Here is a 15,912-nt window from a genome sequence, read left to right on the forward strand (position 1 = left end):
ATACATTCCACTTGGTAGTAAGTAGATACGCACTAGTAGTAATTTGTGAAGAATTTAGAGACACTGACATACAAGATCTTTCGGAGTTATTTCTTTGTACCGATTGGCGGTGCATGGGATCAGAAGTTAAGATGTGTTGAGATGGAAGTATTAGATTAGAGGTGTTGTTGAGCTCTTAGAATTTTAGTGTTGTACATTTGAATCCAACTTTTGTTCTTTAATTCCAAAGTTATATTTCTCGGAAAATCATATTCTTGCTGCTTTTATTTGTCTTATTTTGTTTGATACGTTAGTTTATCAATCTAGTTTAAATGGACTATACACAAGCCAAATATTAAGGTTACGACATACGGCACCAGGACAGAAGAGCACACGACAAAACAGCACACGACATAACAGCACGGTCAAAACAGCACGGTCAAAAAAGCACGGTCAAAACAGCATGCATCAAAACAGCACAGCGACAAAACAGCACTCGTCAAAACAGCATGCAACAAAGCAGCACGGCGTCAAAATAGCAGAGAGACAGAAATGCACGTGTCAAAAACAGCGCAGGACAAAACAGCACAGTAACAATCAGTGCGCACGTAAATGCAAGCTGTTTTTCTCTGTAGGACACATCATTCGCAGCGCACGCCTAAATTAAGTTCCAGCTGCTAACGTGTTCAGGAGAACATGTGTATTGCCGTTCCATTTTATTATCAAGCATTATTTTGATCCATTCATTATCTTTTTTATATTTATCTTATTATCTACCGTTGCATGGGTACTCCCGTTGGACTTTATTATCTACCGACATTATATCATTGGCTGCGCCGTTATTTTGCTACCCATTCTTTTAGCTTTTCGCGCATGCTCACTGATATGAAACCCTCCCACTGCATGCCTATGAGGCTATATTTCTTGCCGTCTCTTTAATGGCCGATTGATTGTTAATGCGTTAACCTTTAATATCGATAAAAATGCGGCATCCCATTTCTCTCCTGCTTCCCATCTTCTTAGTTGCTTTCCCTTTCCTCGTTTTTCCCGCATTTAATCGGTTGTTCGCTTTTGGAATTCCTATCGTGTCCGTTGCTAGTTTAAATATGTGGCTATGTCGTCTTTGTCCTACATGTTTATTCTTTCTTCAATCTTGATCCGCACCAACACTCTCTTCGTCCATTGATAAAGTAATAATATAAAGTCAGATAACGGTAGATAATAAAATCTACCGACAATGCACATGTTCTGCTGAACACGCTAGGAGAAAATACCTAATTTAGGCGCGTGCTGCCAATCATGTGGCCTGCAGCAGGAAAACAGCATGCATTTAACGGCGTGCTGTCTGATTGTTGTGCTGTTTTGTCGCGTGCTGTTTTGACACGCGCTCTTCTGCCGCTCTCCTGTTTTGACATGTGCCGTTTTGTCGCGCGGTGTTTTGTCGCTATGCTGTTTTGACGCGGTGCTGTTTTGATCGTGCTGTTTGGATCATGCTGTTTTGTCGGGTGCTGCTTGTTCGTGTGCTGTCCTGTCGCGTTCCAGCGAGATACAAGGGTATCTAAAGCCATAAATAAATTGGGCTTAATATATATTACGTACTCCCTCAACTATGTCTGTACATATCGGAGCCCGACATAAAAGCTTGAAGCTCGAAACATTGTTTCCCGACCGCAGAAATCAGCTAAACATCTGAGGGACTTTTAGATTTACTTAAAGTGTGGGGCTTGAAGTAGATCGCCACAGTTCCAGAACTCAATATTATCGGATGGAAAAGCTACAAGCAGTGTTAGAAATGTTCAACGCAAAAATGACGTTTGTTAATACTAGCTGCAAACCTTTCATGTTCTTCCTTCTAAATTTTATAACTTTCAGCTCTAAAGCTCTCTAAACTGATCCCAACCTTTGTAGCGCTACATTCAAGAGCAGTTAAAACTTTCGGCAAAGGTGGTTTTTTAATTTTTTTTTTTTGCTGTATGAAAAATGCTTTTTGCTCTTTCGGGTTGATATCCTGTTTCTAGAAATCTCACGATTGCAGGGTTTTCAGCTATTTCAAGTTTCTTGATGATTGAATCTTGCTAAATCGGAGGCAAGAAATCCCAAGCATTATTGCTATAAATAAAAGTAGCAAGCAGGTTATCTTTCTTTTTGTACTAGCAAATCGCGCTCAAGCACCAAATTAACTGCGTAACAAATACTGGATAGGCTTGGAGTCTTTATGGAAGCTTTTATAAATATCTGAATCGGGTGTCATCCATCTGAGACTTTGTAAAATTACCTTGTTTAAATTTCTGTGGCTTTCAAATAGTAGAACTAACGGGATGTGTACTGTGTTTTCTTGATATCCGTTTTACTTCCAAGACTTCCGACCGACAAGAAGCTTTCCAAGCTTCTCTCGTTCTCTTAAGAGCCTGGTCGTCTTCGCGTTTTTTCTTCGTAGCAGAAATGTTTGAAAGGTACCCCAGATTAGGCATTCAACAGTTTAGTAGAGGTCTTGGTGGTTATAAAAAAGTTGATAAATCGGCACAAACTTGGTTCTGACCCTTCCTCCTTTACCGGTTTCCCAGGTAGCCATCACAGGCGAGCAGAAGGGCTACATTTTCCAGAAATCTGGAAGCTCTTGTCGAAGCTTGTCGATCGGGGGCGGTCGTCGCAGCTACTACCGGGGTCTCGTGGACCGCGTGCGGACCTGGGGTCGCGCTCTGAGCCAGGTTCAGGTGCAACACGACCTGTGGCATCAAGATGACCCCCAGGGTGCCCTGTTCACCGACGCCTTCGACTCCCTGGACAAATGGGAGTGGACGGGATCTCCTCGCCTGGTGCAGGCGCCGGCAGCCGCACGACCCAGCGGGGTTCGGGCGCAACCGGTGCCCTGTGGCTTCACGGTTTGCGACGCACCGGAAGTTGTGCTCAGCTATCAAGAGCACTGGCACCTGAGGACGCCGAAAACATTGAGGTGCTCGGATTTGCCATTCTCTCCTACAGTTTTATTCTCGAAAGCCGCAGCGGTCACGGTGCCTATACACCCATAGCCTCCTCTATTACTCACAAAGTCTGGCAGTTCGACGGCGGCGCCATAGAGTGCCCGGTCGCAGATTTCGGAGCGCTAGGATCTGGTAGTGGAGATCATCGAAGAGCCATTTGTTTGGGAACCTGGACGTCAGCGTTCAGCTTTTGCAGCGGCGAGGACCCGAAACACACTTGTTCGCTCGGGAGAAGTGTGCTTCGGCATCTCGCCGCAGCGCGGCGCCAGTCACCTGGCTCTCCTCTCATCCGTGTTCTGCAGCTCCACCCTTTCCATTTCAGCGGCCGCTTTTCATGGCGATCTGCCAGGGTTTGTCAGTATATAGGAGGCTACGATACAGCATACGAAAGACGCGGAGTTCGCTGTGGAGATGATGAGAAAATTATATAATTGCACGACTCACGCATGTTTGAAGCATGTCTACTTTATACATATGTGTGCCTTAGACAATGTCCGCAGACTCCCTTTTGTATGATGTATTAGCTGTGTTACTGCGGCTTAAGGCTACCTTAACAAGTTCAGGCAGGTGACAGTAGTGTCCGGGATATGATCTTCAATTTTGCACGAGTGAGATTTTGTATCATATTATAGTAGTTTCTTGTTCTTCGCGTACGGCGCCGACTCTGGTTTCAGCACTTGTAGGTGTGGAGATCCACACTTACAGGCGCCATGCCGCGTCAAGACCTGTGTCTCAGCAAACTGTGTCCCAAAGTTTACTGTCACGGACTTGAAGTCATGGTGCGGAATAGCAACCAGAGAACGAGAAAAATTTCTGAAGCGTTCCACATTGCATGGAGGGTTATACGTGCATCAGTTCACTACCAGTTACACTGATATGAATGCCAGAAAGCATATCTAAGTCAGTGTGAAATGATTGTCCTCTAACGTTGCTGTAGCAATATGTTATTCAGCACTTGTTGTGTAAGTTTCTTCGACTTGTCCCTCGCCTCATTTTGCGTTGTCTTCGTTGTGCCGTCTCCATTTGAGTTCAGAAATTCAGTGCCTCGAGTAACAGTGTTCAAACCAGTTCCTTGCGCCAAATTATAAGACACACTTCAGAAGTTGCTGAGTGTTCACTGATCCGCGATACACAAGGAACACTCGTAATGGGTCTTTCTTTAATCACTTCAGCCAATGAGAGGGACGATAGGTGTCTTTATCCCATGACTACGCAAATTTAGTGGCAAAAAGGAGTGGGGGGTACGCATGTTGTCACTGTGTCATTATGACATAGAGGCGCCATATTGTTCCCCCTTCCCTCTGAATGAACTAAATTAAGGCAGACTAATGATGGGCGTTGAAAGTAAAACGAATATGCAGACACAATTATACTTAATTCGAGAAAACGCTAAGCATATCCTCGAAATATATTTTTTTGTGTGTGCTCGTGCATGCTTTTGCGCTAATATGGGGTTATCTCCCACTACCTATATGCTATATCTTTTTTTTTCTCATAAAAAGACCCGAGGGTTTTTGTGACGTGACGTCAGGTTACGTGACATGATTAACATTGCACCGCCATTATTTGACATCTGACGTTAGTAGATCTAATAACGTTGTTGAATCCGTGACATCACGTGGAACCACGATTTTGCACCATGAGTCTTTTGACTTTACATCACGTGATCCATAGTGGCACCAGTCACGTGACCACCTGACCGATAGAGGCACGGGCCACGTAACCCAAGCTTAGCAGTACTTTAGTTCTCTAAATTTAGTTAATGACGCCTCTCGCCAATTTTCTTGTGGCACGGTGAGGCAACGGTGAGACGCACAAATTAGAGCTTTGTCTCCATTAAAACATTCTGTCTTAAAAAGTGGTATGATGGACATGTAGCTACCACAAGTAGCGACGAGTGACATTTGACCAAAAAACAACGAGCGTTTATATTGCATAAAGTTGTGTTCAAAACTGTTTAGTCAATAATAATAATAAAAAAAAATGCTTAGAAGTGAATTTTAGAGTGAACGATAACTGCAAGCCTCCCTCTCAATGCACTTCGCAGGTACCTGGTAATAAACGTGAAAAACTCTGACGGCTCTAATCCCACCGTGACTGAAGAACAGATTCAACGACAGCATGCGGCATTGAACGACGCCTTCTCCCCCTATAACATTACCTGGGACGTCACTCAGGTAGGCAACACAAGAACGAGCTCAACGTACATGTTTCAATTAAGAGAAGAAAAAAGGGCCTTTCCAATTTTATGCATTTGACACCATGTGTGTATAAGGGAAACATATCTCACTCCGCGAAAATCTAATGTCCTTGGCGCCGATAGCTTTTGCGTAGTAGGAACGGCTGGACCTGTTCAGCCTTGGGGTTTTCCTCTTTGAATTGGGAAGAATGCCTGCCGCCATCTATCGTCGTGGGCGTGCAGCCAACGAGACAGCGATGGCAATCGTGTTTGCTGTCTTGGCGGTATCTTGGTGCGTCGGCGGCAGCCGTCTGCCTAAGCATAGCGCGATGCGCACGTGTTCTTTTGGTAACGATATGTACACACCGCCAGCGGAAAATTTAAAGCTGTTGGAGCACTCTCTTATGTGAATAAGCGGAGTAGAATATACTCTCCTAGTAAGGTATCTGGGAATACTGTGCCGCCGATACTTCGGGCTACCTACCCTTTCCTCCAAGAGTTTCAGCTTGCCGTGTCTTGTGGTTGAAGATGCGAGGGATGCTGTCGACATTTGTTTTGCAAACTGACTAGCGCTGCACGAAGTTGTCGTTGAGGTGCAACCTTCTTTGTACGGGAACTGCTAGTGCAGTAACAAAAAACAATATATAAAAAACAAACAAACACAGCCATAAGTTAAGGCGAGTTAACAGAACGCGGTCACCATTTTAAACAAATATGAGTCAGGCAAAAGCTTTTATTTTCTAAGGACACATTTACGTTTCCTACCATGATTACCGATAGACGCTGAGCACACTTAGTTATACAAAATAGGTGGTAAAAGTCAAATAATCTGATATTAATACGAAGGTGTAAATTAATCATAAAATAGTCATAAAATAGAGCCCATTCGGGCTCTATTTTCTACATTTTACTGCATGTTTGAAGTTACGCTTGAGGTATAAAGCGCGATGCCAAGAGCGGAAAACGTGAGACTGCCATTTGCCTGGCTGTTTCCGACGAATAAAATATCTTATAGAAATTTGTCAAGTAACAATTTCTACAAGAAGCGAACTTGAGAAGCGGAAAAGTTCTGTTCTAAAGTAACTTTTATAATTATAACTCGAGGTAAAAGGTCAGTATCGCTCCGGGGCCAACTGCATCGCGTAATCTGTAGAAAATAGAATTTTAAACTAACATTCGGTGCTCGAGCTCCCAGGTTTCTATTCAGGGTGACAAATTACCTAAACGATAGGCAATCTTAAAGCTCTGTTAAACATTGCAATATCTGACCCGCTGGAAATGCAGATTTTCACCAATTTAGACGAGAGGTATTACATAAAACAGTCATAATTCGTGAAGCAATTTACTGTGCCAATGCCCTTCCGTTGCGTCCCAGCTGGTTGTTACTCTATGACTGGTTTCTTCCGCGCATTAAAAAAAAAAGTAACTGGGATGGCATATTTTGTTAGGTATTAATTTTTATGGGGTTGAGTATTCTTGAAATGCGTTCGTGCTTTGAATTTCATACACACAATAACAAATAATACCGTTAATTTCCAAAGAAGCGAGACGTAAAAGAAAACATAATTATTTTACAGCTTTAGACAGAATGCATTTTATGAGCCGTTTTCTATGGAAAAGAGCGTTACGTTCGGCCGTCAGACTCCAGCGTTACATGTTACGCAAAGCCCATAGAGCCCACAACAACGTCATAATGTCATGTGACACCGTGACCTTACTTAACATTAGGACGCCGCATGACGGCGTGCCTTACGACATCACGTGATGCTATATTTATGGTAACAATAATAATAACAATAATAATGATGATGATGAAGATGTGCTCATGAACAGCAAAATTGTCCTGATTATAATGCACAGAAAAAGATGACCCACTCCGAGACGTCGTTGCCCTTTCTCTGATGTCGTTCAACAGTATTCTATGTGGGATATGAAACTAGCTAAGATGGTGTACTACGTTTGTCGTATCACTAAACCTCAATACCAAATAATAGAAAGATGATAATTCAGTATAAAAAAAAACACAAAACTCAGCACGTCTCTAGGATACGCAATAAATGTTTAAATATTACTTGGAGAAGACTTTAACAGTAGAATATCCGAGTTGAAGATATTGATACTGGTTCTACTGAAGGCATTATGGGGTCCCGTGAGGTTACATGGCACCACGTGACCTTATGATGTCACGCAATACCATGGTCACCGTTACTAGATTACTTTACTTATAGAACTCCCGCGGAGAGAAGTACCCCCCCCCCCCCCCCCCCCCCCCCCGTGCTTCAAAACGTACGTACTCCCTAGAATACACTGCAGTTCCCATAGCAGTCGTCCGGCGCGTCGAACGACGGGAGGCGAGCTTCGGTGAGAGAGGGGGGGGGGGGGGGGTACTGCTCGTGCGCGCAGCGTCTATGAGCAGTTCCGTAACTGAGATAACGTTGGTCATGCTGTCAGATGACATTATGAAATGATGTGTGCGGTTTCCGTTGGGCCCGTCACGCTCACATCCGCCTCACTTGGACAATCCACTCACGAACTGTGTGGTTTGCGCTCAACACATTCGGTGCCCACTAGTCCTGCTCATGGTAATCGAACTTGCGTAATTTTTCGTAGGATTTGCGGTGAAGCAGACAGCTACTACGGAATGCGATACACGGCTTTTCTGCGCAGGCCTCTGTGCTGAACAGTTCCTTGCGGAGGAGGCAGGTCACCCTGGGCTGTCAGTCGCACAGCTTGGGCGACGGCGTTTGCAACCCTGACTGCCAGCTGGTGGGCAACGATGGCGGCGACTGCGACTCGAACCCGGAACCGTGCGAGCCTAAGCTGGTGGGAGACGGCCGTTGTCAGAGGCAGTGCAACCAGGCCGCTCATGCCTGGGACGGCGGAGACTGTTGTTTGGCTGGACACGAGCATGGCAACTGCCTCGACCCTGCATCTCCAGAAAGGTATACATTCACTGTTTCGATTAAAAAAAATCTCATCGTTTTCGATTTTTAAATTTATGAAATGCAACGAAAGCAGTATTTAAAGAGCAATCGCGTACATTCGTTAAGAAGTAAATGAACAGTCGTTTTGGGAGCGAAAAACCATGCAATTGCTTATTATTTTCAGCGCTAATTTCAGCCGTAAAATCCACGGCACATGATGTCAGGTCGGCTGACGTGAATTGTTCCGCTGCATTTGGCGGGAAAACTAAATTAGCGTATAGCTTGCGTGATGTCATGATAACAGTGGCGTAAATTTCCCCGTTAAAGTTAGCGGGGAAAATGCACTGGTGTACAGGTCATTTGGCGTCAGGTGACGCGAGATCAATTTGCTCACAAAGTTTAGCGGGAAAAGAACATCGGTATAAAAACCACACGACGTCAATATTTCCGTCAAATTTAGCGAGGAAACCACCCAATTGGTGTATGGGAATACGTGACGTCAGGTTACGTGATGTCGATTTTCCCGCTAATTATGCCATGTAAATGCGCGAACGGACTGACCGACGAACGAACAAATTTCTGCGATTTCATGCTATGATATTTGTCCCAATATGCGAGTTCTAAGGGTGATTACAGTTTAACCCCAGGGTGTCGCAATTAGGTCTTATAGCGGAACGGCTCAAATAAGGTTTGCCTGCACCAAGTGGCAGGATTTTACTGTAAGCAATGTTTGAGATATTTTATTTATTTGCGATGAACTTCATCATGAAGTGCTGGTTTTTCAATTTAATTTGATCAATCTAGTAAAACAAATGAATAGTTTTGAATATTATTTCAGTAAGCTTCCCAAGCTACAACCAAATGTGACGAAGCGACCATCACCGGCTTTTCGCAACAGTGCTCTGTATAATTTGCCGGTTTAACATTTTTATTTTTATGCTTTTTTATATGGGGGGGGGGGGGGGGGGGGGTCTAAATTTCACCTCATGAATTACAGAAACTATAGGTCGTAAACAGTATATAGTTTAGGTAATTCTCTACCAAACATTTTTTTAAACTGGCATCCACAGACAGGGTTTGAACCATAATTAACATTTATGGGAAACCGAATGCGAGGGCATCGAAAGTGGACAAAACAATGTAATATTTTTTTCAGACAGCAGTGGCCTAAAGGCTGGATCAGACTACTTGTACATCATACACACGTCTCATACCCATACAGATTCGAATGCGAGTCACCGCGAGATCCGTGCTTCGAATGCAACATGGCAATGAGTTCAAGGAGAACGTTGGCACGCGAAACGAGAACCACGGATATGGAAGATGACTCGTGTTTGCAGACTGTCTTTTGTATGATGCATGCGTAGTGCGACTTTGCTTTAGAGAGTTGTGCCTGAAGCGTGTAGAAAAATGTTTAAAGTTATTTCATAGCATCGCCAAGAATATAATTTTGCACTCCTTCAGTTACATAATTAATCGAGATTAGGGTCTCCACCTCCTGAGGTTTCATTTTTTTAAGGAAGAAGAAATCAGTTAAAATAAATATTAAATAAATAAACGACTAACTAATTAACAAATATAAATAAACACGGTCTTACTCGGCAACTGGTTGTGTGAGAAAGAAAAATTGTTATAGCATTGTACTGACATAAATTTGCGTTTTAAGAAACTTCAATAAGCGCAAACTCAGCTAAAATGCACTCTGCAGAAAAAGAAAAGAAAGAAAAGAAACGTTTATTGACACATTGTTTAAGTGTAAAATAATTCGAGAAATTGGTCAACCTTGAGAAATGGTCTCCCTAGAGTAGAACCTAAAAAGTTTCTTTGCTAGTGTATCCTCAATGGTTAATATTTTCATTATTAAAATTAATATTATTAATCATGGTTAATTTGTTACCTGTACTCTGATTCTCTGCTTTTCTGCAGGTCATACGTGGAAGTAAAAGAGTACAAAGATCTCCTAGGCTTCAATAATTCGTTCCACGTGAATGTGCTCTTCGCTGAATGGACCGACAGAAACATAATCGGTATTGCTACGTTCCCGTGGGAAAAAGAGGTCTTCTCTGTCCAGGGTGAGTGTGTTTCTATACTTTAGCGTTATCCTAATAACCTTAGCATTCGAGCGTTTTGTTCGAATTATGCGAGCAGATACACAACCATTTATACCTGGAAATCCAACAACTTTCGTGGCCTATTTTTTGAACGCCGTTTTAGCGTGGAAATAAAAATGCTCATTGGCTCGCATGCTGGAATATGAATGAGAGTATTTTTATGAATTTTGCTTGTCTCATCGACACAGATTGTAGGATTTCTGCTGAAATCGTTCGGTGAATAATGATGCCCGGAAGGCGTCTGTTTTACATAGACGCTTTGCACACACTGCCGATTACAGCCGCCATTGCTGACCTTCTTTTGTTTTAGCGAGATGTCGAGCCAGTGAAGCGGGCATTGACGAGCCTCTATAAAGGCCTATGCTGTGTACAAGGGGGCAGTGGCACCTAAAGTGGCAATGACCTGGTCGGCTGTGGTAATGATGAATTGAAATAAGCGGAATACAAGGAAACAAAAGCTGAAGGTCGGTTATGGCGGCTCACACGCACACCTGCTGCAAAGCGTCTATGATGAGATCGATCTGCAAAGGTATATGGCAACCGTCATGCTCGCAATATCTGCGAGAAAATGAGCGCGCCGACCTACGCGCTGCTTAGTTCTTAGTCTATATGCAGTGCGTAAGTTAGTGGAGAAAATAACTTTCCATATTAATGTAAAAAAAAAATCTTGAAAGGAGTTTTATGGATTTCTTTTTTTTTTTTTTTTTTTTTTTTAGGAGGCGTGGTTGTGCAGCCCGAGTCTTTCGGGCGCCCGGGTCGCTTGGACACGCTCGTGCACGAAATGGGACACGTGCTGGGCCTCTGGCACGTGCACCGGGGAGTGTCCGAGGTGGAGTGTTACGACGACTGTCTCGAGACGCGGGCGTCTTTGGACACAGGAGACCTCTGCGAAGACACCGGTCCCACGCCGATGAACCACCAGTGCCACGATCCGCCAGCGGACTTGGCGCACTGCGGGCTTACGAACTTCGTGGATACACCGTTTCGGAACTACATGGGGTACGGAGGTGAGCACTCTGACCCATCAAGTTTATTAAAACTCTTTTACACCGGTTCCCTCTGCCACGCCAACAGAAGGAACCGGACACCGACCTCGAAGTTGGGACTCGAAATCTGTTTTTTGTGCAGTAAACGCCATTTCTTATGTTTTGGGCTAGACTTCAAAAATCACGTTTCTTTTCTTTATTTTTTTTGCTGGTTGAACGTGAGGTCTTTTTTTTTCCATAGCGAGTCGCGTGATAAAACAAATTGGAAATTATTTTTTTGAGAAGTAGTATTTGTAAAGGTTTGGCCGGTGGCAGGGAAAGAAGGGAAACCGGAGGAGACAATACGGTACCCGCCTGTGGAGGGGATCTCTTTGCGGTGCAGTTTTCTTGCTTTACTCACGATATGCGAGTCTACTGGGATTTAAGATCGTCTGAAAAACCTTAAAAAATCTGCCACCTTTCTACATAAAAAATAAACAAACAAACGCACTGCCTGCAAAACCAGACTCAGATAGAGCGAAAATTCACAGTAAAAACTGTGCGTCCCGAATGTGTGCCTAAAACTAGAACCTCTTCGTACGTCACCTGACAAAAAAAAAAAAAAAAAAAAAACAAACGAAAAGAAAGCACGCACGCACGCACGCACACATACACAGGCACAAAAGCACATTAAAAGAAAATCTTCATAGATTGCCTTTGAAAGCAAGCAGAGCATTTTGGTCAAGAAAAATAGCTGTCTTTTTATTAGGCTAATGGGATTTTGTTAACGAATAAAAATTTTATATTCTTCCTTGCTACCATAAAGATAAAAACACCCTCAGGAAGTAAATCGATACTTTTTCACGGTAGTTAGTAGTTTACTTCATTACCATTGCAATTGTGTAATTTTTCATCTACTCAAATTACATTAATGCCGCTACTCACTAACTTCACTACATCTTTTTAGTGACATGTACATGTCTGGTTCTAACGCAGCTACAGAATGCTTGTTGTAATACATAGCGGTAGTCGTATGTTGTCTCCAGATGACGCCTGCACCAGCGTGTTCAGCCAACAGCAGGTGGCTCGAATGCACTGCTACGCGGACCTCTTCTACGGCTCCTGGCAGCCGGGTGCTGGGTCATCGAGAATCCCCGAGCCCCCCATGGCCCCCGTGCCGGTGGTGTCGGGACCCCACAGCGTGACCTTGTCGTGGGCGCCGTCCGTGGCTAGCGTGCAAAAAGACCAGTGTTCGTTGTGCACCGAAACTCGAGCCCTCTCGCAGTACGCCATCAGGGCGACAGATGGCGCCAACCACAGAGATGCCTGGGAACCACGACAGGCAACTGGCAAGTCTGTAGAAAAAGTCGTTATCACGTTACAAACTAAAGTAAGGCATTGGTGGTGAAACAGATACCATGAAACTAATATGTTCAATTGATGTCGAACGCAGGCCCACCGGACGCCGATGTCTGCACACTCAGCTACAGGGCATGGTTACCGGCAGCCGACACCTGCAATGACCGGCGAGACTGCACCCTTACTTTGGAACTGGAGACACCCGTCGTGCCCGCGGCGCTGTCCCTATGGATGCCTTGGAATTCGAGGGAGGGCCTCAGCGAACTGGTGCTGGTGTATGCGGATCAGTCGGAGCATATCATGAAGGACATTACCGCGTACTGTGACATGCCTTACACCATGCAGCTTGACACCGACAAGGAACTAGTCAAGGTAGCCTTATATTTCTCTACATTGTCGACATTGCTCTTGTCTTAATTAACAATGTACTCTAAATGTGTCCAAAGGATAAATTTCGCTCTAGGTGTGATAATGTGCACAGCAGATGATGTCAGACGTATGTCGCTCTTATTTCGAGACACGAATATTTTTTCTGAGACATACGTTTTGTCCATATTTACACGCAGATTGTTGCCGTCGCCGCTAGTCCGATGGTGGCCCTGGACTCCGTGCAAGTGGTCTCATTGGCCAACCACGCATCGTGTGCTTCGTGCAAGCCTCTTCGTTACCGCGTCTTCAGGGAGCCGCCGTTCTCAACAGCAGACTCACGACTGGCCGACGGACTTCATTTCACAGATGTGTGCGTGCCGCATTAGTAAATTATGAGGGATAGCAACCTGTTGACCTGTTTTTATATTTGTTTAAAACCGATTTGAGAGGTGTCTTTGTGCATGATTTAAGAGGCGTTTTACGGGGGGGATTTAAACATCCTTGGTGCTAGTAGAACAGTGCCTTTTGTATGTACATCTCTTTGTGATAGTTCTGGCGCACTACGGCCTTTGTTGCTGATGCGCCAAAAAAACCCAATTTCATTCATTCATTCATTCATTCATTCATTCATTCATTCCTTCATTCATTCATTCATTCATTCCTCTTTGTGTGCTCCGTATTTTTAATACCGTTGTACCATTTTAATGTTAAAGACGAACTAGCCCAAATTAATGCCATGCTGCGAATGTTTTCCCATTTTGTGCCACAATAGAAAAAACTGTACATTGCCGAAGCCTACACTTGGGAGAAGTCTGGAAGCTCGTTCGCGCAATAAAAGTAAATAAAATATAACATGAAAGGGGGATAACATGAGGCATGTCAGCTTGATTAGGTCGTTATTGTTTGCACGGTAAAATATATCCACACTCTTAGCTCATGAGTTTTTATATATAAACATAATCGTCTGTTTTACTGTCCTTCACACTGGCTCTAACAAACAACCTCAAAAGTTTGATCGTTTCAGGGTATGGCGCGCATGTGTGTTCAGCTCCGTATTAAAATATTCCCGAATACACCAGCGAAACTCGTGGACCAGACACCCTTTTGCTTGTTCATCCCGCTCCGCAGAGAACTGGAACCCGATGGAGAATACCGTTACCAGGTTCAAGCTTGGATGGGCAACAGAGTCAGCAACATGTCTCCCGTGCTTCGATATGTGCACGGGCAAGGGTACTGCGGTGACGGCAAGCTGGACGCGTGAGATTTGTTTCTGTTTTTACAGGCTGCCGCTCTCCCCTGCTGTTGTCTCTTTAGCAGTTAAAGAAAATACCCCGATAGTAATATGTCTAACGAAGATTCAAAGCTCAATTCAACGGCTGCTTTTTTCAATGGGGGCTTTGCTTTCGTCCTTAGAAACCGTAGGGTTTGTTAGAGCGACGTACGTGTTAAAAAAGTACTTTCGATTTCCAAGATTTATTCTAACTTTAATTAATTTTTGTTGATTTGTTTTTGTATTTTAGTAATTGTGAGTAATATAGTGAAACGTTTATTGCAACATCTTGTTTCAAGGGCAAACAATTGGCAGGTTACAGGACGCGCACGAACTAAATGCCGCATGCGTTATACATATGCAATGTATTCTCTTCGTTGCTTTTCAGTAACGAGGAATGTGACGACGGAAACACTTCTCCGGGTGACGGCTGTGGCGGAAAATGCAACTTCGAAAATAAGTTTAAATGCAAAGGTGAATCCTAGTTTGCTTTTTCTCGAAACGTAAAGGCACATACATGCAAGTGGATTTTTACAGCCGGAAGGGATCTACTAATTGTACAAGCAGGTGTCAGCCGTTGCTCACAAAACAATCTAGAAAACATCTTTCCATCTGGCTAAAATTCTAATGTCTCCTTACAGGCAGTGATTAAGGAGTTCATAAGATTTGTTTCCTTTTTCTTTTATGTTTCCCAAGGTCTATTTCCTTCACCACTCACTCGATACTCGTATATTGGAATGTTGCCGTGGAATATCATGATTGATTTGAACATCCGAGTAGAATGCGGATAAAAAACATGTTTATATTTTCAAGTAATTTTTAACATGATTAAAACTCCTTGCAAACATATATGGTAATGCATGCATCGTGTTAAACCGCTATAAGCTTTATTGCTCTCAATAAAATAATATAACGTAAGATTTAAAATAATCTTAGAAGTGTAATCCTGGCTCGCGGAGACCAATTACGCGAGTGTAACTGGAAAGGTGCTGCAAATAATAAGAACCAAATGAGGCTGCTGACGAGCAGAACATGTCTGACATCTCATAATAGATTTGCCTTGAAAGAATGCGCCTGAGCTTGCGGCCTCCATCTTGGCCATTTTAACTGTGCGAAAGGAGAGTAGTAGCATCGCCTTCCTAGTTTTGTTTTACGCATAACCACCGGGTCATGACTGCAGCTTGGGTAATTTGGCTGTTCATATCTCCGATGTCACAGAGCACAAGAGCTGACCCATAATTTGCATATGCGCACAACAAGGGAGACACTAACACAGCGCTGACTAACAAACCTGTTTTTTTAATATCGTAATCGTTTTCTCTTCTTCTTCGACGGGTTAAAAGAACCAATTCAAAGTCTCTGCTACTGTCACCTGGAACTTGTGGCTAATTTATATAGCTCCTTCCCTGACTAAGTTAGCTAACACACTGGCCGTTTAGCCGGTCTATATTTTCTTTCTTGTGGAAGACGCTCTATAGCCAAGTCTAGACGTCGTCTCAATGACTGACCTAGGGAACACAAGAACAGCATTCTCAAAGGCAACTTTGAATACCTAGGGATTAATTGTCGGAATGGCGGTTGTGTGGCACATCTAAACAACTACACCCTACTAGGGGGAATGGTAAACATATCAACAGGAAGATTATCGAGATCAAAAATGTAGAGTGGCTAAACGACCAGTGTGTTAGCACCCCGTCTCTACCTTTGTTAGGGAAGGAGCTATATTACTTTGCCAGAAATTCAAGGAGGCAGTAGCAGAGGATTTTAATTGTTTT

At 43.6% G+C, this 15,912-nt stretch overlaps 1 protein-coding gene across 3 annotated transcripts in view; it reads left to right on the plus strand.

Annotated features, from left to right (window-relative positions):
* The window catches only part of LOC8028011 (pappalysin-1), a 73,470-nt gene that overhangs the window by 34,450 nt on the left and 23,108 nt on the right, over nt 1–15,912 (plus strand). For all 3 annotated transcript variants that reach the window (XM_029985131.3, XM_029985127.3, XM_042292566.1), the window contains exons 4-13: nt 2,544–2,932; nt 5,008–5,137; nt 7,807–8,081; nt 9,990–10,135; nt 10,891–11,181; nt 12,186–12,488; nt 12,593–12,870; nt 13,065–13,237; nt 13,996–14,124; nt 14,526–14,611. In XM_029985131.3, the coding sequence (XP_029840991.2) occupies nt 2,544–2,932; nt 5,008–5,137; nt 7,807–8,081; nt 9,990–10,135; nt 10,891–11,181; nt 12,186–12,488; nt 12,593–12,870; nt 13,065–13,237; nt 13,996–14,124; nt 14,526–14,611 (2,200 nt within the window). The remainder of the gene's footprint in view (nt 1–2,543; nt 2,933–5,007; nt 5,138–7,806; nt 8,082–9,989; nt 10,136–10,890; nt 11,182–12,185; nt 12,489–12,592; nt 12,871–13,064; nt 13,238–13,995; nt 14,125–14,525; nt 14,612–15,912) is intronic.

Source organism: Ixodes scapularis, unplaced genomic scaffold (genome assembly GCF_016920785.2).
Source record: "Ixodes scapularis isolate PalLabHiFi unplaced genomic scaffold, ASM1692078v2 PGA_scaffold3__209_contigs__length_174095766, whole genome shotgun sequence".
Lineage (NCBI taxonomy): Eukaryota > Metazoa > Arthropoda > Arachnida > Ixodida > Ixodidae > Ixodes > Ixodes scapularis.